The following is a 27,151-nucleotide window of genomic DNA, read 5'->3' on the forward strand; positions in this document are numbered from 1 at the left end:
CAGTGACAGCCAATGGGCTTATTCTGCACAGAAGCACTTGCTTCCCTCCAGAACGAATGTCAACAGCATTTCTTTGGAATGCAAGAACAATAATGTTCATAGCACTTTTCTGCAGTTCTTTTCCTGTGAGATTTTTAACGAAGATGCAAAATCTCAAATTTGAAAGTGATTTTTAAGTAGAAGTCAAGCCGGATCCCCACTTATTTGAGTTACGATTCATAAACTGAAATTGAACTGAAGTGTAAAATACAACCTCTAAAAGCAGAATGCTAGAACAGCATAAAACAATCTGTAAAATCAGATTGGTTTATGTCCTTTGGTTTGCACCTAACTGAATATGTCTTGTACTTTGCTATGCTTTTTTTCCTCTTAGATAGACATCTCTGAATAGAAGTGGAACCTAAGGATTTCTGCTGGTTAACCTTGTAGGTAGTACCATGATGGTTTTTTATATAGGCATATCTATACACTCACATTTACATATAGGCAATCATATGTGTACTAAGTAATAGTCATGTTATATTCCTGAAATATTATTCTAGAATTCATTTCTCCCCCATTCATATTCCCATGGCAGAGGCAAAAATGTTTAACTTGGCCATTCTGATTTTTCTTTCTGGAACTTCTCACATTCATCTAGAAATTCAGCTGTAAAACATTAACAATATTCCAGTATGCAGTGACGAAAACACTTATGTGTTCTATCTGTCTGCTTAGCATGTGAGAAGTAAAGTGTAAACATGACTTTAAAATACAATTTTTGACATAAATTAGACCATTAGCAGTTGAAATGCCTTTGGTAGAGTCAAAGGAGTTAATGCCTGTTGTCATCAATGCATAAGAAAACTGCTTAGGGGAAGGTTTTTTAATTTGTTTTGGGGTTGTTGTGGGTTTTTTTGCATGTGTAACTATTCTATTCTGAAAAAAAGAAATATACATTTTTATGCCATTTAACTGTACACTGACATCTTGTTACTACACCACATTTCTGTACAATGCTGCCACATGGCTTTTATATCATAATGTTGCGGACCTGACGTGCAGCTCACAGTGAGCTGTTGAGGTTCTTGTTTGGAACCCCAATCCCTAGTCACATACACACACTCTTACTACCACAAAAAAAAAGTTCAGTGCCAGAAAAGTTGAGATACATCCTTGGTACTAGCAGAAGCATATGGTAAAGGGATAAAATAGATAATAATAAAGTGACATTTTTTAGTAATAATCTGCCAGTCAACATAGTAGAGAGGAAAATATTAGGCAGGAGTGTGTTCCTATGTTCCTATGTCTGGGTAAAGTGACCCAGTGTGTAGGCTCTTTATTATATTTCTGGTGAGTTATGAGTACCTCAGTAGTTTGGGAATGCATATCTTTTCCAAAAGATCTGAAAAATAACTCAGAAACCTAAAGGAAACCTTAAAACATGATTATTTTGGATGTCTGTATGCACCTGTTTTTTTTCCTGAAGTTGATATTAAAAATGGAAGTTCTATGGGTATTGTACCTCCTATATTGTTGACATCTCTGATTCTTTTTCATACATTTGAGTTGTTTTTTTTTCTTTTTTTAAACAAACATGGAATAATATTGCAACTCTCGGGTCGTATGTGATCCAGGTAAATTCCTCCTATCCTGAGTTGTGAAAATATGTTCATTGCGTGAAATCTGATCCAGCAAATAGATATTAACACAAATATATACTTGAAGATTGCCATTAACACTTTAGAAAATATGCAAATGTATGCACTTCTTTGAAGGAAGAGGACACTAACATCTTTAATAACATATTATTTTGACTTTGTTTTCATTGCTTGGCTCACTTCAATTTAAAAACAAGCTATTAGTAGTGTGTCTGATTTGCCACAAAACTCCCAAAATAAGATTAGAATACAGAAGCATTCCTTTCATTATTGATGTTTGCTTAATTATTCCATTTTTCAAAAGGCATATTATACAATAGTTTTCATATCTACCAGAAGAAACCTTCATTGTTCCTTAAATCCCCAGGCGTATATGTGTTAAATCCTCTCACTGGTCACCTGCTCATATAAAAAGTATGTGGGGGCGAGTTTCACAGTGAAACTGTATTATTGTGCCATATAGTAATACACATTGCAAGTCAGACTGCATTTATTTGTAATCAGTTTTTCAAAATAATTCTTTTTTCTACACTGCATTCCCATTACAGAACACTCTATCCATATTGTTCTTGCACAGTACATTTCAACCACTAATCCAATAAAAGAAGATGCATTCAAAAATTAAGTATTGCACAATATGCAGTTTCCTTTGCTCAGGTTTGACAGTTTCTTTATGATTGACAAAGTACGTGAGTAAGTTGTGTTTTTATAAATACTAGTTTATTTAATAAAAATAGAAAAATATAAATATACATATATAAAAATATCATGATGAATTAACACACAGACATTCTTTAACTCAATAAATATGGCAGTAATATTACTCTTCTTTTAAAGTATATTTTTGAGATTATGTTACAATGCAGGTGCACACTGTCCCAGCTAGTAGGAAAGATAATGCAAAGCTGTTAAAAAAATTGTTTCCATCTCATTGTTAAAGGCACAAAAAGCCTTTTATTGTCTTTTCATTGTCAATACAAACCTTTAGTCAGAGGTTTCTAGGCAGAGAGGGTGAATTATAGATTTTTTTTTAAATTCTAAATTATTCATATTCATTCACGTTGACTTATTGATTAAGCAAACCCTTACTAAGACAACATCTATTTTTTGTAAATTTTTTATTCCCAAGTAAGAAAGAGTAGGCCACTTTATCTAGTAACATAGACATGAATTCCACTAACACTGACCAGGTCACAGATTACTTTCTCAGTCTCGATCGCTGTCCTCTCCACCGTACATATCTGCTAGTTTTTTAAAGCGAGGTCCCCAGTCACTGAGGTAATCGTAGTCTTGGTTGCCCTCCGTGGTAAGCGATTCCAGGGAGCTGAGGGAATTCGCTATGGAATCATTTCCTTCATAGGCATATGTTGCTAAAGAATCGTAAGGAGGGGCAGCTGGGTCTGAATCATTTTCCTTTAATCTTCTATGAATAAAATCCTGGATGTCAATGTTTTCCCAAAGAGGCACAGTCCGTCTTATCTGAAATATAGCTTCTGGGATAACATCCCTTCTCATCTTACTTTCCTCCCTTGCTTCTGGATTTCTCAGGGTGCCAATATCAAAAGCCTGAGTGTCTTCTTCCCCACCTCCTTCATCATTGTAGGTCACAATGTTGTCCCGAACATCATCCTTTGAGATGATCAAGGGTTCTTTCTTCCTCTGTCTTTTGAGAGCCGTAAACAAGACAACTAATACTGAGAGGAAACGAAAGGTGAATGAAGAAACTGGTAGTTAGAAATTAAATACGCGAGCAAGTGTTTTGCAGTATCTGTTGAACTGGGAAAGTTTTAAGGCTGGGATGGTATTTATAGTAGGAGAATAGGGATAAAATCTGACTTCAAGTTGAAGTTAGAAAGGAAAAATAATGATTTTATAGCAGTCAAAAACTTACGCTTTTTTAAACCTATGAGACCAATGATTAAAAAAAAAAGTATGTTTGAAATACAGATAAAATCAAGATGAAGTTGAAAAGCAGACAAAGTCTTAAAATTTATCATCCTACTAGGGTTTGATTTTAATTTTCGTTTCCTAGCAGTCACTGAGGGTGATTCCATCAAATGTAGCTGAATATACTTGGCAAAAGTAATTCACACTCTTGAAAGCTAGTGATTTAGGTATTCCGAAGTGCCTAATTCATTTTTGAAAATGGGATCTACAGGTCTTTCTGAAAATAAGAACCCAAAGACCTTCAGCTATCAATATTATTGACAAAACCATTTTTGGCTTCAATGACTGAGAGAACTGAAATCCAATCTTTGCTATTTGAAGTTTCTTTTTAAATCATGATGCCCCTAGTTTAAGAAATGTTAGCTGAATAACTCTTCCTTTTGGAGAGGTAAGGACTGACACAAAAATCAACCTCTATAGAGGGATATGAAAAGCTGAAGTTAAGATTTGTAAATACATTCTGGTGCCTAAATGCTATTGATTTCAGTAGGAACTCAATGCTTAAAGGCATTCAAAAATCTGACCCCAGCTCCAGTAGCTGGAATAAATAGGAAAGGCCAGCAAGATCATCTATCAATGAGGCGTAACAGTGGTTGCTGAACCACATGTTGCAGCAGCGCCAAGTACATTTCTTGAGTCTTAGGAGCAGAGCTTTTATTCTGAATGACTTGATTACTGGTGAATAAAAGGGCAGATTGGACATGCTGCGCATAGGAAGGGGGAATCGCAATCTTCCACATGCCATGGTACAACACTGTGAATGGAAAGGCTATTATGTTCTATTTGCAGTTTTTATATCTGTACAAGAGCTGTTCTTTTCAAGTTTTCCTAGTGCTAGACAAGTTATACCTCACTTAAGTAAGTTTAGAAACTTCATATTCAAGAGTGGGGCAGAACACATAAAGGTTGTTATGAAGACATGTCTTTCACAGCCAAGTACTTAATATCTCTCTTATTTTGGGCATGATGACACCAGTCTGCTATCCTAACACATTACATCTCATTGAAAAATGAAATGGGAATTACACCAGCTGTAGACTAACAGTTCTGTTTAGATGCTCTTCAGGCTTATGCAACTGTGGCTTCAGCCATGTCTGCAGCACTAGGTGGAGCAGGGTCTCTGGCTCAGAGGCCAAGAGACACAAAGTGATAACACATGTTTTGCACAGCACTGGTCCCTAAGCCTGTTCTGGGTCTCATGGGATATTGTTGTGGTCCAAAAGCACACTTGGGTTTTGGTTTTCCTTCAGTGTTTCAGTACTAAAGCATTGCAGCTGATCAGAGAGATGTTTTCATAGTGAGTGAGGTTATATGTTTCATGGAACACATTTTATGCTCTATCTTGGGACACAGAGGGTGGCTTTGAAGATGCAGACCCTGTTGACATGACGTTACGAACTACACAAGATGGAGAGCCAGACCTGGCAGAATTTGAACTATAATTATCTCCTGGAAGCAGTGCCCTGCAAGTTCTGCTGCTCAGACTACGCCTGGGTAACGTCCTGGGGAATCCAACCGGGCTGGTGCTGAAACCAGGCCAGCAGTGATGCTTGAACCTGAGCAGCATGGACAATTTGTCAGAGCTCAAGTACCCTCCCTTCCCTATGCTTGACAGTACAGATATAGTTCCTATGTTTTGCTACTCTCCTAGCAACCGCTGTGGTCCTCTGAATATTTACTGGAGGTAGTTTGAATCCAGTCTAAAAACTGAAAAAAAAAGTGTTCTCCTTAGAATTATATAAACTGACACCTGTAAGCTCATCACTACCCCCTTGGCAAATTGTGTTTGCTAGGACAGGTAGAAATGGAAAGAGGTTTTCCATTATTTGTCTGGAAAGCAGAGATGATAGCACTTTTAAGGATGCACTTCTCTCGTAAGAAAGTTGCAATTTTTATGTTCTTAACACCAGGTTATGAGCTAACATATGCACTGGGCAGGGCACATCTCCGGAGGATCACCGCCTCCCTAAGGTTGTGCTCTGTGGTGAACTCACCACCGACTGCCACAACAGAGGAGCCCCAAAGAGGAGATACAAGGACTCTCTGAAACAATACCTCCGTTCTGGCCATACTGACTGCCATCAGTGGTCCACTCTGGCCTCCAGTCAGGAGACGTGGAGACACACCATCCATAACGCTGCTGCCTCCTTTCAGAACGCATGTAGAATTAGTCTCAAGGAGAAGAGACAACGCAGAAAGAACCGTGCCTCGCCAATACCACTTAAGGAGACTTTCTGCTGTGCCTTTTGCAACCGGACTTGCCTATCCCACATCGGCCTTTTTAGCCATCAGCGCGCTTGTAGCAAGTGTGGGTAGAGCCCTTCCTATATCTTCGTTCGTGAAGCCTAGCCATGATGATGATGAGCTAACATTTATTCTAGTTTCTTCATATATCATCTCACCCTTCTAATGCTTCTGCTCTGATGCTTCTGTGCTCACGCTTTATTTGATCAGCTGCTCTCACTACAACTTGCAAGCAATTGAACACTTATAGTCTATGCTTTTGAGCTATGTATTTCCTGAGTATAAAAATTACAAATCAATCATGATTAAATAGCTAATGTAATTGATATTTTTTAATCACTGAGGGACTTACCATTGAACTTCATGAATATGATTTCAAAGTCCTAGATGAGCATGGTATTTAAAACTGACCCTAGATTTTCAAATTTTTGTCATCTAAATAACACTGATAGACTCAATCTTTTCACACATTCTTCTGAATAGTAATGATGACAAACAGCTTATAGTAGCTCCCTCTCCCACTCTCTCAGCTGCTTTTCCATCTTAGAAAATTATTGTTAAAAAACAAATTAAAAAAAATACTACATCAGGTAGGAAATACTGTTCTGCAGGGTTTATAAGTAAGGTGTTGAACAATATCTGGGTCCTAGAAGTGACCAGACATTTGCCTACTCAACTGCACACCTCATGGCAGGTGCTTACCCAGCAGGATGACGATGCAGAGGAGGATGGCAACCAGCGCCCCGGTGCTGAGGCCAGCCGGGAGGAGCAGGGCCTCAGCGCTGCAGGACTGCATGTTCCCCTGGCTGTCGCAGGCGCACACTCGGATGGTCAGCGTGCCCGTGCTGCTCTGGATTGGGTAGTCATTGTCAAATATTATGATGGGCAAGAGATAGGTATTCATCTTACTGCGGCTGTATCCATTTCTTCTGGTCATAATTCCTGCGGTGTTATCTGGAAGAGAAAATCAGAATAAATAAACGCTGCTGGATGGAGTTTTCTGTGGTATCGGGGCTGGGGGTGGTACTGGTCCAGTTACCTTTGTTGTCTACAATGGAGAAGTTTGGATGAACAGCAAATTCTGGCACCAGCTCAAAGAAAAATTTATGTCCTTGAAGAGGCTCATCTTTGTCAACTGCACTCACAGTCTGTATCAGCTATAAAGGAAACAATATTTCATGCTATTTTAGAAATATTGCGTTTGAAATAGGGTCTCTGCTTTTGACATCCAGTAAAAACGCAATGAATCTCTATCTGAAGATACAAACTGATGTCCTAAGCCAAGTGTTCCCCATGTAAACATAAGAGGCTACAGTAAGCAAATTGTTGTTTTATTGTTAAATACATATCAGAGGATGAAAAAGAGTCCAGTCTTCAGTGCAAGACAGCCATGTGCTTTGATTTGTATTCAGTATCTTGCAGTGATAAACAATTGCCCTTCCAAGTGAGCCATAAATCTGTGTCCTCATGTAGCATTTACTCAGAGTAGTGTGTAAACCAGTTGTTAAATGGATATAATCCCAGTCCACCTCACCCACTCCTGCCAGTAAATTGGAGTAGTGCACTGGCAGGATGCTCCGGTCTCCTGAGGTAATAAAAAGAAATGCTTTACTCCCTCCTAAACTGAAAAATCTGGCTGTGGAGCTTTACAGCTGCCCTAACCAGGCCACTCAAGCCCAGCTGGGATATGCTGATAATAGTGGCTGCATAGGGTCAGAGTAGAGTGGACTAAAAGAGAGAGGCTTCAGCAGCACTTCGGGATTGTAGAGGTACTGGTGCATTAAAATGTGAAAAAGTCCATACTCGTGTATCTATAGACATACATACACCCTAGCAATTTGTTTCTTTCTATCTATCTGCTGCTAGACCAATAGATAGGGGCTAAAGAAAACAGCTGCAGAACTGAAGAAGGAAAAGCTACCTGGGAATAGCTGTGGTTTGTGAAATGCCTTGAAACAATTAGCACCACACCAGGTTGCATGACTCGTGGTAACTCCATGAATGACTGCTGTATCTTCTGTACTCCCTAGTGGGTATCATGCTGCAGAGTGACCCATACTCCACCTTGGCTTGCAAAGACATGTCTGAGTTCAATCACAAGATCCTGAAGATTGATAGCATGAGAAAGGGAATAAGCTTCACTGAGGATGCTGCAACTCAATACGGGTGAGTTCCTAAACTTAAAGGCACAAAGAGCTTGGCAGTCAGGCTCGTTTCCTTTAAAGCCGTGAGGGAGCCAATGCCTGCCTTGAGGTTTTCGAGTGTTTCCAGTGTGTAGGGTGTCTTGAAATCCCACAGACATCAAAGCCACTTGTTATCAAAGACTTCGTGGCTTGTTTTTCTGATATTTCCAGGGAAAGCACAGCATGAGTTCTTCAAGAAATAGAGTAATTGACAAGTAGCACTGATACAATTTTTAAGCTTCTCAGCAATCAAGTAAGGAATGCCTTTTTCTTATGCACTTTCTCTTAACATCAGCTTGAGTAGGACTTGAGGATACAGTTAAATTTTGGAGGATATTTAGCATCTCTTGGAATGGAACACTATCAGACAAACAATAATAGGGCCAGCAAAAATACCAAAGGTTTTTTTTTCTTACTGTATCATTCAAAAAAACATTGCTGCTAGTGCTGTACCGCACAATGAGAATTTCACCTAATTTTTTCTAGTTAATTTCAGAATACTTTTATTACAGCTAATAATATTTAGTTGTTGTTAAATAAACAACAGTAGAGAGGTCTGAGTTTGGCTCATTCACTTCTAAAACAAACACATTATTTTATATAACTTTAGTTTTATTTTTGAGACATTGAGGAACTTGAAAGGTAGTTTGTGAACATCAGCATTGTACATTAAAATGAGACAGTGCTGTAAGCAGGATTATGCAGTTTTTCTAAATGTGATTAGAATAGTAACTACATATTAAGATCCCTTAACTTTTAAAGCATTTGATAATCATTGCCTTTAGATTTATTTTTTTTAAAAAAAGTTTTAGCTCTTTCCCAAGAGTAGCCAAATCCTGGTTTAGGGCAAAGCAGCCTGTTCGCTATGTTGCTGAGTCTCTGAGTATGCCAATGTTTTTTCAATATCTGATTGCTTTTCTCTTTATCCTAATCTGCCTCTGAGAGTAGCAATACAGAGAACAAGACCAGGATGGTGCTTAATTTTAGTTTTGCATTGTTTAATGCAAAAACGTAATACTGCTGTGAAAAAAACAACCACCTTCTGACAGGACTAAAATACCAAGCTGAAATGGGAAAATTTTCCTCTCACATTTTTACAAGTTTGAAAAGACAGAAAAAGTGTTAAAGTAACGGAAGAGAGGAAATTAGAATAAGGGATAATATTTGTGCAATTACTTGCTGAAGAACTCAAGGCGAAAATACCCTGATAAAATAGCTACCAGAAATTGCAGTTGAGTATCTTGGGGCTTTTTGAGATGTAATCAGTGGGATGTTTGTAGGATCTGGTTTTGATTCTCTTCATGTGCAAATCACTTGGAGGAGGACAATTGTGCCAGGCATAGAGGAACCTAATTACATTGAAAACTTATCGTTGAGGGTAAGGCTGAAGAAGAAAAAAAGCCAAAAAACTTATTACCTGCTCTAAATATTGGCTGCATAAATTGAGAACTAGCTGTTCTTCTGCTAAGAAAGATGAGACAGTAAAAGAACAATGAGAAAGGATGGCTGCAGGTGAATTTTTCCAAATGATGAATAGGTGAAAGGAAATTAGAAATGTTATGTAATTAAGGATTTTTTTCAGTTATGCAGCTGTAAATAAAAGAGAATAATGTTAATGGTAATCACTGTAGAAATGAAAGAGCTATTGTTACTGTAAATATCACAGTTATATGAAAAATCTTAGTACTCTTTCATATACATTTTGTAATTTTATGTTGGAAATGTGTTCTTCCATTTTGAAGCAGTTGAGAACATTGAGTTATGATCACTCTTCACCAGGAGTTCAAAGAAAAATCTCTGATACAAAAAAATTTAAGAGAGAAGAGTTATTTCAAGAAAATTAGTTTTACTCAAATGTATTTTAAGCATCTTGGGCTTAGAGAAGACAAAAAGAATTCTTTTCTTGCTTCTGTAGTTTCCCATGCAAATGAAGACAATTTGGAAAATACAGCATTATTGTCATTATTTTGAGGGTTGCATGTGCATGTACACTTCTGTGTGTTTAAAGAAACAGTCTCATACTCTTGAAGAGATCTTATTGGTTAAACTGACAAAGTTTTCTATTTAGGACAAATTGTTTGTAGCAGCTTGACAATGTAAATTGGGTTGAAGATGAGGAATTCCCACTGGAAAAATTTCTTGAATAATTTCTTTCGTGATGAAGCTAGAGATTCTATTAAAGGGTTCAGTCCTATTTCTTATTGGCATCATTTCTTCAGCTGAGGAAATGGCTCAATTATAATACTGTTTTGTGGGTTTGCCTTCTGGTTACTGTGTTTTTAAGGCCAGTGGGGGCATTCTGAAAGAAGAAACATCCCTGTGCACTTCAGATCATGCCCGTGCTGTTCCTGAGGCTGCATTTGTGGACATGGAGAGCTGCACAAGTAGGAGACTAGGGTCATAGGCTCAGCCTTGGGACTGCCCCTGAAAGGAACATAGGAACCGTTAAAGCAAACATTAAGCTACTAGTGCATCTTTAACAGTAGAGAGCACCAACTCGCTGCTTCGTAGATGGACTTTTCAGCCTGTACTGGCTTGGCATGTAATGGAAATGAGCCAAAGTTACAGATTGGTGCCGGGGTACACACTAAAAAAATGAGGCAACCTGCTCCTGGAAGATTCTTGCAAGGTTCGTTGAAGAAAGCTGAACAAGCTGACATCTATAGATGGACAGATGCAATATATTTTCAGGTATAAAAAACCCCACAAAATTGGAGACAAATAGAATGTCTGCAATATAATCTGCTGCTGCTTCTTTTCAAAACAACAGTGTATTGGTGGTTGCTATCATATTTTTAAGCCTTTTTTTTCAAAATTAATTCTTTCAAAATTCAATATAAATAAGCAAGTGAAAAATAATGCCACATTCACAGGCATTTAAAGATGATCTACTGTTGTAGACAGTACCTTTCTGAAGTTTTAAAAGAAGTTGTCGTGTAGCATCAAAATTGTACTTCCAGTTTCAGGGAAACAGCAGAATTTTTCAAATGTCATTTGTCTACTTTCAGCTGGTTCTGAAATAAGACTTAAAAATGTCACTAAAACACTTCAGAAAAGAGTGTTTGGGACATTTTGGTGTTTGTTTTGTCTTAAACTTTTTTTCAAAAGTGGTATGGAGGAGAACAGAACAAATCCTGAATTCTGGAGCACTGGCTTTGTCATTGTTGAAATATATTAAGCTTGTTTCATGCTGCAAATATTTTGCAAGGAATCTGGAAAGATCTCATCACTTTGTCTGAAGTAAACCATTAAAAAACATATTGTGAGAGAGACCACACTTTGGCAATCATCAGAACATAGTGGTGTGCAAATGCTGTGGGGGAATGGTAAAAGAGCAACGTTATGTTTCTCCTGTTCTTTCTTTATGTCCCTTTTCCTGCCTGTGTGATCCAGTAGGGCCAATCACTATGTAATCTTAATAACTAACTATCTTAATAACTATCTTAATAACACAGCACGGCATCAGTGAGTAGGATGAGTATTTTGTAGATTTCTAAGTGGCTACTTTCTCTAGGAGTAACGTAATAATACTGTTCAAGTGTCCTCATACAGAAGTGTTTCAAAATCAATCCAGCTGTCAGTGGCTCCTCATCTTGTTATTTTGCAGCTTGAGTGATCCCATGTGTTCAGGCGCAGTTCTAGCCTGTACACCTGTATGGTGCTAGCTGCAGAAAGCAGCTTCCATGATGTGTATCTAAGCTTGAAAAGACCTTTGATCTTGATGCTTTATGTTTCGAGAAATGTTCTAAGGTGCCTGCCACTTAACAAAGCTTCATGTCTGGTAATGCAAAACAGTTTGAGTTTTCAGGTCTTGGCTCTGTTCCACAAATGTGTTGGCAATTTTAAAGAAGGGCTGAACGCTTATCAGAAGTTGGAAAATTTTCCCTTGCACTCCAATTCTTACTTCAAAAGCAAGACAGACTGTTAGCAAGAGTCTCTCACAAAATCAAGCCAATAGGTGTCTACCTAGAGAGACAGCTACAATGTACAAACAACTCATGACTGATAATTAGCAGTGGCCATGTGAAAAATATGATCTCTGTCTGCTCCATCTGAAAAAGGAAGGGGAGGTATGGAGACTAATGAAAAAGAAAATCTGCCAGCTTTCTGAAGAAGGAAACAAACTCCTTCTCTGACTGATGTCTGAGAGCCCCTGAATGGCAGGAAAGAATAGAGCATCAGTGCAAAACAAAAAAAGGGACTCAGGTTATTTTCTTAAATATTATTATGGATAGGTGTTGAAATTAGCTAAACTGTTACTACCAAATTGTTCAGTTTACTTAGTCTCTTTTTCAAGTAAATCTTCTGGTTTCCATGGAGAGGACTCATCCTCTAATCTGGCTAAAAAGACCCAATTAATTCCTGTGACAAAGGCATGAGGGAACTTGTACCAGAGCTTTCCCCACAACAGTCCCTGGGGCTCTAGCAAGCCATCAAAGGATTAAGGATTTCTAAATTGTGCGAGAGGAAGGCTGTGTCACGCTCTTCTTTAGCCTATGTATTAGCCACTGGAACAGACTTGCCCAGTGACAATCTGTTCCAACCTAATGAACATAGTTCTTAATGCACCTCTGTTGATAACGTTTCTCCCTAGTCATACCATTGTTGTTTGGAGACAAAAGAGTGGCAGAGGAGGAAGAGAGACTGTGGGATTTTCTTTCCTCTGACCCTCCTAAGGCGAGCTGAAAAAAAAACCCAACAACAAATGCAGCCTCTAATAGCTGCTTATGGGGAGTATGAGTAATGTCACTTGGCAGCATGGAGCAATATTTGATCATCCTGGCTGGTTCCTGATGCACCTGAGATTTAGAGAGTGGTGTGGTTAATAGCTGGACCCAATTAAAAAAAAATATATTTAGGGATTAACTATATGCATTTCCCAGTCTGGCTTTCCTGCTACGGGTACCAGATGTAGAAGCACTGCTGTGATGTGTCAAGAAGCAATAATGCTTTTAATAAGACAGCTGCTTTAGGTGATCTCTGAAATGAGGTGGAGTAGTGGTAAATGAACACACCATGATTCTGTATCATTAGTGTATTATCGGGAGACTGCAAAACATGAGCAATGCAGGCTATCTGGAACTTAGCATCCTTGGCCAAAGTATTCAAAAGTCTGTATCTCTATATCCATTTCTACGTTTAGGCACCAAAAGAAATGTACAGAAGGTAATCCGTTTTCTGAAATGCCAAGTCAACTGTATGTAAACTTCCAGATGTGAACTCAGATGCCTGCTTGAGGAACCCAGTTGTTAACAAATAGAATGTTCTGAATCTCTCATTCTTCTGCAGCTATGCTTGATGCACACTGTCTTTCTAGTATTTTTGTGGATATTTCCAGTTAGGGAAAAAAATTGCTGGAATTACATGGGTATACTAGATGTAAGGGAGGTCTGAGTATCACCACGTTTATCTAATGGGCCTCTGTCATCTCTGTTGTTAGGGAAGCACAGAATTTACCAGAAAGGTAAATTAAATTTTATACATTAATGAGTATTTAATCAAGTGAGCTAGACTAGATGGAAATTGGGTTAAGAAGACTGACAGGCAGTATGCCTGGATTGAACTTGGTTCAAATATATGACAAAACCTGTGTTTGCTGGTTGACAAAATTGCACATGATTAATTTCAATGAAATATTCGTTTGTAAGCTCTGGAACCTTTCTTTATCAATGCAATTAAAGTACATGAATCACTTTGCTATCAGTCACTATACTGAGATTTTAAGATTTATTTGTCTCTATTTCATTTTGTACAAAGAGATTTTCTTGCACATACACAATTTAGGTCATGTGCCAGCTGTTTGAAATTAATGACTAGGATTACATGAATGTGTTCCACCTGGAAAAAACAGCTAATAAGTCATAAAACAAAACTATGAGGGTATAATAATGAGAAGTTTAGGGACTTTTTGCTCATTCTATAAGGCTTGAACTGTATTGTTATGTAACAATTTATGTCACTGGTTAGGACACACTGTTCTGATGATGAACCTCAGTTGAAAGGCACTCCTTGTTCATTTTTCTGATGTTATAATTCCTTCCACTATTTTAATTTAAGTAATCACTGTTGTTGATATGCATATTTCTCTATTTATGTCATTTGCATCAAAAATAGTAAGACTTTCTTGAAAAAGAATTCAAATAATGGTCAAGTACCTCTCTGAAGCCACGTGATTTCAGTCAATGTATCCTCGGTTTTTCTAATCCACATACTAAATTCCAATGAACAAAAATCAACTAGAATTGAATGCAAACTCCAGCAATCTACGGCATCTCCTTTTCTCCCATTTTTGATGTTTTTTTTTTTCTTTTTTTCATCTGTAAAGCTGTTCATAAAACATGATTTGAACAATATATTCTTGCTCTATCTGGAGTTCTGCAGGACCTGAAATTCTAGAGTCATCTATGCTACATTCAGTGCTGTCCTCATGACTCTGTTAACTATAGCCTTGAGTGGCAACCGGGGTAGAACATGAGTGTGCTTCCTCCTGTCTCTCCATATCCCTCAGTCCTGTAAAGCCTTGGAGTGCTGTATGGTCACTGTGTTCTAAAGACGAATAAAATATGCTACATGCTTTCCATGAAGTCAGCCAGTTTGATTGGATGCTGTCAGCATAAAATTGGTGAGGCACAAGGACAGACCTAAACTGAGTTTTGAGCTCCATCCTGGCTTCTCTCTGATAGAGTATTAATCCGCTTAGATTTGTGCTGGTAAAAATAGGGATCTAAAGCTTTTTCTTCCACTCAGAAATGCATCAGTCTAGAAAAGAGCGTCATACATGGACTTAGGCCTGTGCTTGAAAGACACTCCTGAGGTACCTCTTCTGCTATTAGATCCAGTTCTTTGGTAAATACTTTCAGAATTAAAAATCATCAAAACATACATCTTTTCTTCACAGGATTTAAAATTGAAAGGCTGACTGGTATTAACATAAATAAATGTTGGTTGTAGCAGCAGCAATATTAAGATTTCTGTAATATCCTGGCTCCGTGTCCTGTTGGTCTGCATCCTTCAGTTCCTGCCTATCACTTTATTTTCTCTACAAATCTTGTTATTGTCTTTTTAGATTATTACAGATAGTTTAGAAAGGGATGCACATGAGCTTTGACCAAATTCAGTTCCAAAGTGAAGTTTAACTTATACTGGAAGCAGGTGCATTATCTTTTATTTTTGTAAAAGTTTATTTTTCACATCTCATTTACTGAAACTACTCTGTGTACTTGAAGGTGTGGCTACGTTAACTAAGGCTTTGAAAAAAATCCAGAAAGAATGGAATTACCAAGCAGTATAAAGGTTTTTGTGGTATAATGCATAACTAGTTTTGAAAAATATGTTCTAATACTAGGAATGAAAAAACACCCTGAAGTACGATTTTGTATTATATGCCATGTTATTGTACTGGGGTAAAAACCTGCATCTTTCATCTCCTCCTTTTTTTAATCAGCTGGTAGTTTCTGTGGAAGATAGGGAATAAAGAGGCTGGGTTTGTTTGCAGTTGTTCAAATTAATGTATGCTGAAGACTTCATGATGGTATTTCAGGATAGTTTCATTACAAGTTATTCAGTAACAAAAATATTTATTTACCTGTCCTGCTTTTGCATTTTCGCAAACAAAAGTTTCATAGTATTTTGCAAATTCTGGCGCATGATCATTTATGTCTAAAATCCGGATGAAGACAGGTATCTGGCTACTTTGTTTAGGATTGTCTGAAACAAGAAAATTATTTATATTATAATACAAAGATTTACAGTCTGTGTCTGTGAAAAGACCTGAAATTATCTAACAGATTTGATTATACTAAAACAACATTTCATTTTCTATTGTCGTATATTCTGTAAGAATAAAAGTCCTATTTATATTTGAAACACATTGTTCTATTATAATATATATATTTTGAAATAATATAAGACATACTTAAATTGATTTGCATTAAAAACAGGTCACAGAGATATTATTGACTTGTATTCCATACATTAGTGCAGTACATGATTCTTTGCAAAAGCTATTTCCTGAGGTCAAGCTGTCAAGAACATTTGCTTGTTCAAGTAACTAAAGCAGTTAAACAGTGTCAGTCAACACCACTACCACCCCCAAAAAAATCCCCAAAGTTGTTCTTTTTGTCTAAAAAGTAAAAAAAAAAAAACCAAAAAGACCCAAAAATGAGATATGTAGATGCTATCATCAATTGACCTTCACAAACTTGAACTCCAAGGTCAATTTGTTGCTGGAGCTGAGTCTCACAGTACACATACTGAAAATGGAGACTGTATTTGACTGAACAGTTAAAAAGCATTTATGAGGAAATAGTATCAATCTTTCTGAAAGTGGGGATGTAATTCATCTCTCCATATTGCCCAATTCTCAGACTGTTAACCCATAGACTCCTGGGAAATCTATAGGGAGAATGAAGGAACGGAGAAAAGTTGTCCCCTAAAATGAGTGTCTCTGTTTCCCTTCCCATGACCATTATCAACTGGCTGGGAAGGCAAGAGACATCCAGATCCGAAAGGGTCCAACAGAACAGGAGAGAATCCAGGTGAAAGACTTAAGGGTAGAGTTTGCAGAATTTCCTCTAGTCTTGGCTTCAGATGAAGCTGTTTCCTAAGCTAAGTTAAAGCAGCTGAAGTAAAGCATAAATTCTTCCCCTGTTTACAGTGGTTGTTCTGACATTGTGTTATTTGCCTGTCATGGACGTCTTTTTTTCAAGTATTTCCCAGAGACTTAGCTTAGGGTAAAGCCAGCACATCACACCTGCACCACATTATTCACTGGGAATTCTCAGGGAACCAATTAATTTGTCTAATATATACTGTAGATGGTTTTGCTCAGCCTGGGAATTCCAAATTATCTTTTCATAAATAGGCAAAGACAATCTTAAGGTAGTCAATGGAACTTCTACATGTGCATTTAAACATACTCTGTCTACTGGTAATACTGGAATAAGGGCAAAACTAATGAAACAAGATAAATCATAGATAGTGTAGAATTTCAGTGTTTTCTCAGCTCTAATGTTCTTCTAAGATAAATTATCTCTGACTTACTGATTTCAGTTGCTATGACAGTGATGTTGTGCCAGGGAGTTTCTTCCCGGTCAAGTGGCTTTGAGATGAATAAGGATCCATTTCCTGAATAGATGTTGAATATTCTGTCAAGGTCAGTGTGTCGATCCACAGAATATCTGTCAAGATACAGTACAAGTGAGCATCACTGTCTCCTGTTACAGTCCATAGTTTAGCTCACAGCCACCTCTCAAAGTTTTCTAATTTGAACTGTGGTTAATCAAGACTGTTTTCTTTACAATTAACCTAAGCTTTCCTGTAGCTGCCTGAGGAGAGCAGCATATTACAAACACTGAGAAATCATTTTTAAGACTAGTGAGCAGAATGGAGAGCAAACTATTTGTGTAGGCAGTTTGCTACACTGATATTTGAATTACATTTTAGCTTATAAAGTGCATACTGCATGAACAACTAAAAGCAAATATTCTTAGATAATGTTTTTTCAAATTATTTTATTCTTGGAGAACTCAGTTATCAAAGGATACCTATTGTAGATACAATTAAGTATCAATTTATAACAAGATGTTTTTGAGATGTCACAAGGACCATCAAAATCACCAGAAAAACATTTGGATTAGTTGTTACTTAAGGTGAAGGTTCTTAAAATCATTTATGTCACTTGCTTTTGCTTTGTTTTTTCAGCAAGGAAAAACTTAGTTTACAAGTATTTTTAAATTATTCTAGTAATTACCAGATACTATCACCTTGAACTGAGATTTCATATGTAGATTACTTTAAAATATTTTATTTTCTTCCTCCTTTCACACCTCTTACCTCAAACTGTGCTGCTGCAGGACATAATGGTCTTGTTCAGAAATGTAGAAATCAGATTTCCTAATCAGTTACATGGTAAATACACAAATTTCAATGCTGTGTTCATCACTGGAGATAGTAATAGCAGATGGCTAACAGTTACAGCAATTTCACAGCATAGAACTCTTACCTCTAACTGTTGACTTTCTCACAATCATTTCGTATTTTATATAATGTGATCATTAAACAGTTAAGCTATGAAACGTGGTAGAGTGCATTGTGCCTGGGGGATTATGAAGGTGCAGCAGGCTGACTGCTATCAACCAAAAGGGAGCACAGAAATACCTCATTTTGAGTATTTTACATGAGTTTGCTGCTGGAAACATGGTATAAAAGCATCATCTTATGAAGTGTTTAGTGGAAGTACTAGAACATGATGCCAGTTCAATGCTGACCTCTCCTTTATTTTTACCTGGACAGCCTGTAGGCAGTCCTTCAGAAGCATACTGTGCACTCCTAACTGTGTTTGCCTTCACAAGCTCCCATAGACATTTCTCTGCCTGACACTGTTCAGTAGCCCCTATGTGCTTAATTACTCAAGTGGCTCCCTATTACACTGCACTCTCATCACTCTTTGGGCGTGAGAGTTGATCCACATCTAAAGCACTTTATATTGTGTAATGGCTTACTTTATTGCATTCTTCCTTGTATCCGGATCTTGGGCCACAACCTGCCCAATAATGCTTCCTTCCTTGGCATCTTCATCTACATCTATTAAATACCAGGGTCTGCTGAACACTGGAGGTTCATCTACATCTTCCACTGAAATTTTGACTAAAGCTGTGTCTTTGAAAGGCCCCAACTGAAGAAAACGAGGGTCAGGATGAATGTTGGATGCTTCCACTCTTAACGTGTACAACATCTTGTTTTCAAAATCAAGACGCTGGGGAGCAAATAATAATAATAAAGAAAAATGTGTCACTTTAAAGGAAATATGATTCAGTTTTATAATACTGAATTAGGCATTTATAAGAGCAACAGGTCTAAAATCTAATGCACCTTCAAATGGTAGAATATATTAGGACTTGTTCTAGGTGTAAGAAAAATAAGGAGTATTATAGGTCAGCAGTGCAATTATGATCCCTCTGCCTACTATTTGTTCAGATTCCTGGAAAACCAGGAGGGGTCAATTTATAGAAAAATAAAGAGGAAAAGTTACAAGGAAGTTGGACTCAATCCACAGGTAGGAGTTGCTAAAGGTCTTATTTGTGTCATCTCATTGGTAGGAACAAGAGCAATTTTCCCAATTCTTGAATGCTCTCTGTCCTGTTTCCTTTTTTCTTACACCTCACGTATTACCATCTACCTTTGCCTATTTTAAATCAGAAGCAACTAAGGCCTGTCCCTGGCCTCCAAGTTCCAGAGGGAAAAGAAAACCATGAAGTCTGATTTCTGATTTATATGACATTTGTATTATGCATATCCATATATGTATATATATGCTCATATGTACACATATATACATGCATGCATATACATAAATATACATACGTTTCCAAATACATGTGTATAGATCTATACTTTACATATACGTAAATATCAATTAATTGTTCTGGTATGTTTGGTAAGAATAGAACTGGAAATAGCTTTCAGAGTTTAACAGTCTGAACACTAAAAAGCAACTAATAAATCTGTCAGAGATGGTGTTTTGAATTAAATTTCTGCCCATTCCTTTACTCTTTGGACTTCACTGACCCAATATGTAACAACTTAAGTTTCACCAGAGCTAGACTTAAACTAAGACAGGTTTTAGGTACTGGAGATACCTGATTGTTGGACAGATTAGAGAGGGACAGTTTAGCCTTGGAGGTGTAAGTCCATCAAGCTTAAGGTGGGCCTTCAACCCCTGTGAGCAGTGTTGAGCTGACAAACTCCACTGTGAGCTGAACCCCTCCAGGTTTTCACAGCCCTAATTTGAAAGTACTGTGTGTGAGAGTATATATATTGGACAGACAGCAGCCACTGAAATATTGCTTTTTGTGAAGTGACATGCCAGTAAATTTCCCTCGAGACTCGAAAATAACAGATATCTGCTGAAGAAAGAGAAGAACAAAACTAATACAACAACTCCTTGGCAGCCTGACCCCTTGTGAGATCTATCCTCCCTTCCCCTGGAAAATGAAAAATAACCGTATACCTGGAAAGCTAAGCACATATAAAAGACAGGGAGAAATAAATAAACCTTTTTGACAGTTATAATGCCTTCCTGTGTGTCCTTGTCAGTGACGATATCAAACATGTCTGATCCATCCCCACTGGAGATGCTATACTCAATCTCTGCATTTTCACCCACGTCGGGGTCATTGGCTTTAATTCTGCCAAGAGGAGTCCCGGGTTGTGCAGACTCAGGGGAGCTGAACTGGTAGGTGCCTGGAAGAATGAAATCAAGCATTTATTGGTTTGAGAAGTTTTGTTCTTCTGAATAATAAACATCTTCAATTTCACATGGATTTTTTAAGTAACTTGAATCTTGAAGCACTATAAGAAAAATACTCTTAGTCATCATACTAAACTTTAAAACAGGCTTTGGAGTTGTTTGACAAACTGTCATAAAAATTTCAAGTGATTCTTCAAAGCCATTTAGTACTGTGCTTTTAATTTTTTTTTTCATTTTTTCCCCCTTCAGTTATAAGGAGCAGAGAAGCTTTAACAAGAAGGTAGCAGTTTTAACTTTGATTATTTAACAATGTATATATATATTTTTTTCTCTTGGCTTTGTAGAAACTCTCCCAGATATATTTAGAAGGAGTAAGGTTTTTTATTTTGTTTTCTTGAGGCACAAGAGTTGTAGAAGACAGTGTGGATTTTGGAAAAAGACTAAAATAGAATAGGCTTTTTTTAATTCTTTTGAAAAATATATTCAAGATTTGTAGGTGTTCTGTTTGAAAGTAATTCATTCATCTGTTATAGGTAATACATACAAAAGAGTCATGGTGAAGAGCATTTGGATACATGTTCATGTTAATTGCTATAGTTAATTGAAATGCAGATACATTCAGATTTTCTTTAATTTACTCTGCATATACTTTTTGTGCTCTTTCAATGGTTGGTTTCATTTAATGTTTTTATAATCAGGGTTTGCTACTTCTGATTATGCAGACATTTTAATCTTGCCTGTGAAGAGTAGGTATGAGAAGTGAAGGTGTATGTATTTTCTGACAACATTTGCAATAAAAATCTAATTACAAAGACATACTGTTGCAGAGAAACTATTAATCAGATGTTTTTCTTGACCAGTCAGAACTAGACAATGAAGGCCTTTCATCACTAGTACAGTATTTTCAGTTATTTGCTACCAAGAAAATGTAAATAAAAGTCTGATACATTCATCATTTTACATGTGACACTTCAGAATCTGATGTTTCCTTTGACCTCTTTTCTCATGTAAATTAACACTAATTTACTCAGTGTCATAGTAGCAGCATTGGAAAAGTACCTTAAGAATCTGACAAAGTTAGCACCTGATAAAATGCACAATCCGCATCTGAAAAGTCCAGTAAGAACCTGTATAAATTATATTGACTTGTAGTGAAGTACAGTTAAGTATCTCTTGCAACTAGCCCATTTCCTATATTAGTATACCCTTTGCTTTCTTTTACAACACTTATAGGTGCTGAAGGTTCCTTTTAAGTACAAGAAATATACCAAAGGTCTGTATGCTGAATGAGTTTCCATCTCCAGTTGTAGAGACTAAGTACGAAAGAGCGTTACTTTAAATACCTTATATTTTTATAGATGTGTAAAAAAATGGAAGCTAATGCTTGATGCTAAATTGTATTTGCTGCTACAAATTCAAGGCTGTAAGTGAAAACTCAGCAGTAGACTTTTTGGCTGCAATCCACACAGACTAAAATGCATATTATTCCCTTAAACCAGGCTGAAAATGGGATGAAAGTTAGGATTCCTGGCACCTAAACCCTAAATTTGAAGGCTTGCTCAAATTCAAGGGTTTGGCAGGTGAGCCAGAAATACTATAACAGATTTAATCATGCTACTTATGACTTATTCCAGAATAAAAAACTCCATTGACTGCTTTTGCATCTGAAATTGTCCCTTAGTTTTTTATGCTGTGTGAGTGCGAGATGTTTTCAGTGTGTGACATGGTTAATTTAGAGTACAGTTGAATTCTAAATGTGTAAGTCTCTTGTTATGGTGCAGTTAAAATTCAGTTTAGACCTATGTCTTTTAACTGTCCAGGTTTCCTTTCAAAAAACAAAACAAAACAGAATAGGTGTTTCTTAATGCAGTCTGAACAACCAGTAATTCACAGTGCACTCTACTATTTTCCTTTCTTCTGTTCCTCTAGGAAATCAATCTTCAGCTCTTCGATACGTTGACACTAACTCCTGTTGCTAGCATTTGCAATTCAGCCTCTGCTTTGTGCCACATTTTCAGTTATTGTTGCCTCACATAAGAGAAAATGGAAGATACAGGTTTTTTTGGAAGAAGCAGACTTCCAGAACTAGATAGTTCTTTGAAGGTATGCCACTCTTCATAACTATCTAAGAAGAAACTAAAAAACCTGCAGATGTTTCTCTCTGATTTCCTAGCAAGTGTTGAAAACCACCCTGCTGAGGAGAAGGAAAATGAAAGGGAAGGGTTGTCAGTAAAATGGAAATTGCACCATTGAATAGATCCAACAGCCAGTCTTCTATAGGCAAGCCAATGTGTTTCAGTGATGTTCAAAGTACAAAGCTACAGCAAATGTTTTATAAGGCATCAAGTTGTGTAAATTTCTCTATGATGAAGTACCAAACCCAAAGCTTACTGAAATAATCAGAAGAATTTCCATAGACTTCAGGCTTCAGCTAATCTTGAAAGAGCATCATAAGGAACAAAGACTAAGGAGAATGAAAACCCTAAGTTATTTTGCAGTTCTATGCATTCCTGATTCTTTTTAAATTTAATTTAATTAATTTAATTTAGTTCAGGAATTAAGCTAACAATGCAATGTGCTACACTGCATTCTAGTTTAGGTTTGAGAATTTCTATTTGTCAAAATATTATAGGCCATATCATGCTATATATGCTTTATCTCCTCCTGAAGTCAAACGGGAAGATTGGTTAAAAATAACTGTTTGAGTTTGCCATGCGAATCTGATTCTCAGCAAGTAAACTCTGAGTCGGAATTCAAATTATATTTTCTTTATGAAGACTGCAGGGCTTCCCCTCCCTTCTCTTTTTTAAAAAGCAATCTGTTATCATGAATAGAGATAAAAAATATTATATGCGATTTCAAGAATACTTTGTTCCACACTGTCAGAGTTTTCTAGTATTTTCCAAAAGCTCTTCTATGTTGGGCCCCTCAGCTCAAGAGAGACAGGGAATTGCTTGAGAGAGTCCAGCGCAGAGCCACAGAGATGATGAAGGAAGTGGAACATTTCCCTTATGAGGAAAGGCTGAAGGAGCTGGGTCTCTTTAGCTGGGAGAAGAGGAGGCTGAGGGGTGACCTCATAAATATGTCAAGGGGGAGTGTCAGGAGGACAGAGCCAGGCTCTTTTCAGCAGCGCCCAATGACAGGACAAGGGGCAATGGGTACAAGCTGGAACATAGGCAATTCTGCAAAAATATTAGGAAAAACTTTTTCACTGTGAGGGTGACGGAGCACTGGCACAGGCTGCCCAGAGAGGTTGTGGAGTCTCCTTTGGAGGCGTTCAGAACCTGCCTGGACGCATTCCTGTGCGATCTACTGTAGGTGATCCTGCTCTGGCAGGAGGGCTGGACTAGATGATCTTTAGAGGTCCCTTCCAGCCCCTGACATTCCGTGATTCTGTGACCTGTTTGTACTATACTGAATATACTTATTGCCACGGTACTGAAGTGCTTTTCCACTTTCTTCAAGTCCAGGAGAGAATTTTCTCAATCAGCTATGTTTGTTCGGTCCTGGGTGAATCTGTAGAGAGAGCCAGTCAGGCCCCTAATCAGTGCCAACAAGCAATTCAAATTTTATAGTGTGTACGTTTTTCCAGCAGGCACTGAACTGTGGCTGTAAATTTCTTTTCAGCCTATCAGACAGTGATTGTAACGATTGAGGATTGGATTTAAACCAGTGGCCTAAGATGAAAGAATTTCTAGTATGCTGTTGTAAAGCTTTCTGTATTGTGCAGCTTTCTGTGGTTTACCATTTTGTATTCTACAGAGATGTTTTAAGAAAACTTAAGTGTCAAACTGGTCAAGATTATCGAAATCATTCAATGTCAGGAGCTGAACACAGATTAAAAGTACCTAAACAAAATGCTGACACTTCCAGCAGAGCATACCATCTCACCAGCTCTGCCTCTGTGAGGTGGTACATTAGAAAATTTTCTGACATATTTGCTTGGAACTAAAAGTCTCCAAAACCTGAACCCTATATTTTGTAATTAAATTCCTCTAAAGGCTTTCAAGTCCCTGCTCACATTCCTGTAAGCAGAGTAAGAATGGGAAGTAATGAGTTTATCATTCCAAGAAATATTTTGCAATTAAAAAAATGGAGGCAGAGATGCCCATTTGCCTTAATGATGCTGCAACATCAGCAGACCCAGCATTGGACTAGTATCTATATTAAAAAAAAAGGTAGAAAAAAAAGAAGATCCCAGATGGTGACAGTGAAGCAGCTGATTTTAGAGAGGTTCTTCAGAAAACAGCAGAACTATTAGGTGCTCCATACTCTGGGGGAAGCGAGGCGGGTTGTCGTTGACATCCGTCAGAGTGATGTTCACGGTGGTGGTCCCTGATAGTCCTCCCATCTGGCCTCCCATGTCTTTGGCCTGGATGACCACTTGATACTGTTCCCTGTTTTCTCTGCTCATGTCTGGTAGAGCAGTCTTGATTATGCCTTGGAGAAGAGAGAAAAGGAACAGACAGCAATGTGAAGGAGAAGAAGCATCACCGACTTTAATCCCAGGGATTTTAATTGAATTCTTGTAAAATACACTGTGCAGATGTTAATCCATAACAATCCATAACAAAACAAGGTATACTGCAATAAACCTATCAATCTATGGCTAGCTTAATGTGATTTTTAGAAAAAAAGAGAAATACATGTAACAGAGACTTAATTAATTGCTTGTGAGGTGCTAAATCAGTCTGATTATCCTTTCAATGACAAAAATATAAATATATTTGTTGAATTAATGAGACTTTTCAGCTTCTATACCCAGTTATTATTTTAATGCGTTATGTAATCTTTAGCCCTGGTGAGGTTTTGATATTACAACATAAGGCTGTACTCTAACATGCTCTGGATTCATTATTTTAGGCTGTAATAGATGCCTTCTGATGACCCCTGTAAGTCATCTAGGGCTATAGCTAATATAAGAATTGGATGAGACTGTAGAATTAGTGTTGGAAGACCTTTTTTGGATATCCAATCTCAAGAATTTCATAAATGTATTTGAGATGTCTCAGGCTCTTTTACAGCGCATAGAGTAGGGACCTCGGGTGAGAAAACGAAAAATCCCAGAACCTGAACATTGAAGTGTGGCCTCAGTCCTCTTGGGATCCAGAGCCCCAAAAAACTTTGCCTGAACATTGAAGTGTGACCTCAATCCTCTTGGGATCCAGAGCCCCAAAAAACTTTTATTAAAATGCACACACACATGTTAATTTTTAGAAAACTAAGCAAAAAAAAAACAAGCAAAGCTTTTTTTTTTCTTGTAGTTAGAAGAGTGGTGGCTTTGCCAGGTTGAAATGATGAGAGTTTTTCCTTGTTAAGTGGGAGAATTTAAATACAACATCCTCTTTTGATTGAAGGATTCACACCCTTGCCTTTCCCTTTTCAGAAGGCAGCTTTCATTACAAGCTTGGATTGATGTGGAAACTGTTCTATTACAGTAAAAAAAAAAACAAACCACAACTAATGCAGTAAAACTCCTACTCCTAGAAAAAGAGTGAAACAAAAAAAAAAACCTTTATAATCTAGTGGAGGACCTCTGTAATCTAGTGGTTATGGCATTTACATTTGATCCAGGATGATCAGATTATGATTACCATACCTAGGCTTGTTAATATTCAGATTGGATAAAAATGAAAGATAATCCCAGAACTAAAGATGAGAGCCCGCATCTCCTGCAAACCATCTGCCTGCCTGCCCACCTGCTGCCATCAGCTAATGACCATGTAGTATTGGTCCTATTTCCCTGCTTGTGTCTGGTAAAGATGTTCAGAGTAGGGAACTGGAGAAAAGAGAAAAACGAAAGAGAGCAGAAAAAGTGGAAAAAAATCCCTACCTGCTGCCATCAGCTAATGACCATGTGGTATTGGTCCTATTTCCCTACTTGTGTCTGGTAAAGATGTTCGGAGTAGGGAACTGGAGAAAAGAGAAAAATGAAAGAGAGCAGAAAAAGTGGAAAAAAATCCCCTTTAATCCTAGGCAAAATCATTTTACTCCCTTTTAAAACTGTACTTGTGTGATTCTTGTTATCTTTTTGATATAACGCCTTTGCTGTATTGAGAAAAGAAATTGTTTCAAAAGGAAATTAGCCCAATGTATTAGTAACTTCAGGGATTTGGGGCACAATCACACTCAAATTCTGGATTCTCAAACCTGAACAATTTTGATAACATGCAGGAACAAGCTAGTGCAATGCCTGCTAAATGTTACTTGCTTTAGGATTAGGTATCTGATGGGGGTGAAGGGTGTTGTTTTTTGTGTCTTTTTTGAACCCCAAGTCTGGTTTATAGGCATCCAATGTTCACACAAATTTTTCTTCTTTTTGTCTGTCTCTTATCTGACTTCCTGCATAGCAGTGAAAAAGTTTCCATTCATTCTTTATTACTTAAAAGCATTAACACTTCTTGCTTTGATTCTGATACAGTTTCAATAAGCATCTTGAGTTAAAGATTGTCAATAATCTATCACAAACTTTTATAAATAATTAATTTATTTTGGGCATTTTTTCTATTTTTACCTTATAGTCTGAAAATGTCCAGCTCCTTTTTTCTTTTCTTAAAGAGAAACAGATGAAATCCCCAGAAATTGGTGTAAAATAAACTTTAATACTTTCATGATTCTTTGGACTCTTTGTAGTATTCTACACTCTTCCTGAGCTGTTGACCTTGACAGTTAACAGTCATCATCCAGAAGTCTTATTCATACCAAATAAAGCAATTCTTCTTCTGCTCTAATATTTTAACAACAACAACAACAAAGGCATACTTTAATTGTGATTCCAGTTTCCATTTAGCGGAAGTGCCTCAGGCTCACATCATAGAATCATAGAATGGCCTAGGCTGGAAGGGACCTTAGAGATCATCTAGTCCAACCTCCCTGTTGTGGGCAGG

At 37.4% G+C, this 27,151-nt stretch overlaps 1 protein-coding gene across 1 annotated transcript in view; it reads right to left on the reverse strand.

Moving 5' to 3' along the window:
- Window positions 1–2,430: 2,430 nt before the first annotated feature.
- Window positions 2,431–27,151, reverse strand: part of CDH9 (cadherin 9, type 2 (T1-cadherin)) — a 69,844-nt gene continuing 45,123 nt past the window's right edge. Inside the window, exons 4-11 of the mRNA XM_009866576.1 lie at window positions 24,537–24,704; window positions 20,070–20,257; window positions 18,517–18,770; window positions 17,057–17,193; window positions 15,600–15,721; window positions 6,871–6,988; window positions 6,534–6,785; window positions 2,431–3,334 (exon numbers count right to left, since the gene is read on the reverse strand). Coding sequence (XP_009864878.1) covers window positions 2,847–3,334; window positions 6,534–6,785; window positions 6,871–6,988; window positions 15,600–15,721; window positions 17,057–17,193; window positions 18,517–18,770; window positions 20,070–20,257; window positions 24,537–24,704 — 1,727 coding nt within the window. The 3' untranslated portion in view covers window positions 2,431–2,846. The remainder of the gene's footprint in view (window positions 3,335–6,533; window positions 6,786–6,870; window positions 6,989–15,599; window positions 15,722–17,056; window positions 17,194–18,516; window positions 18,771–20,069; window positions 20,258–24,536; window positions 24,705–27,151) is intronic.

Source organism: Apaloderma vittatum, unplaced genomic scaffold (genome assembly GCF_000703405.1).
Source record: "Apaloderma vittatum isolate BGI_N311 unplaced genomic scaffold, ASM70340v1 scaffold6033, whole genome shotgun sequence".
Classification (NCBI taxonomy): Eukaryota; Metazoa; Chordata; class Aves; order Trogoniformes; family Trogonidae; genus Apaloderma; species Apaloderma vittatum.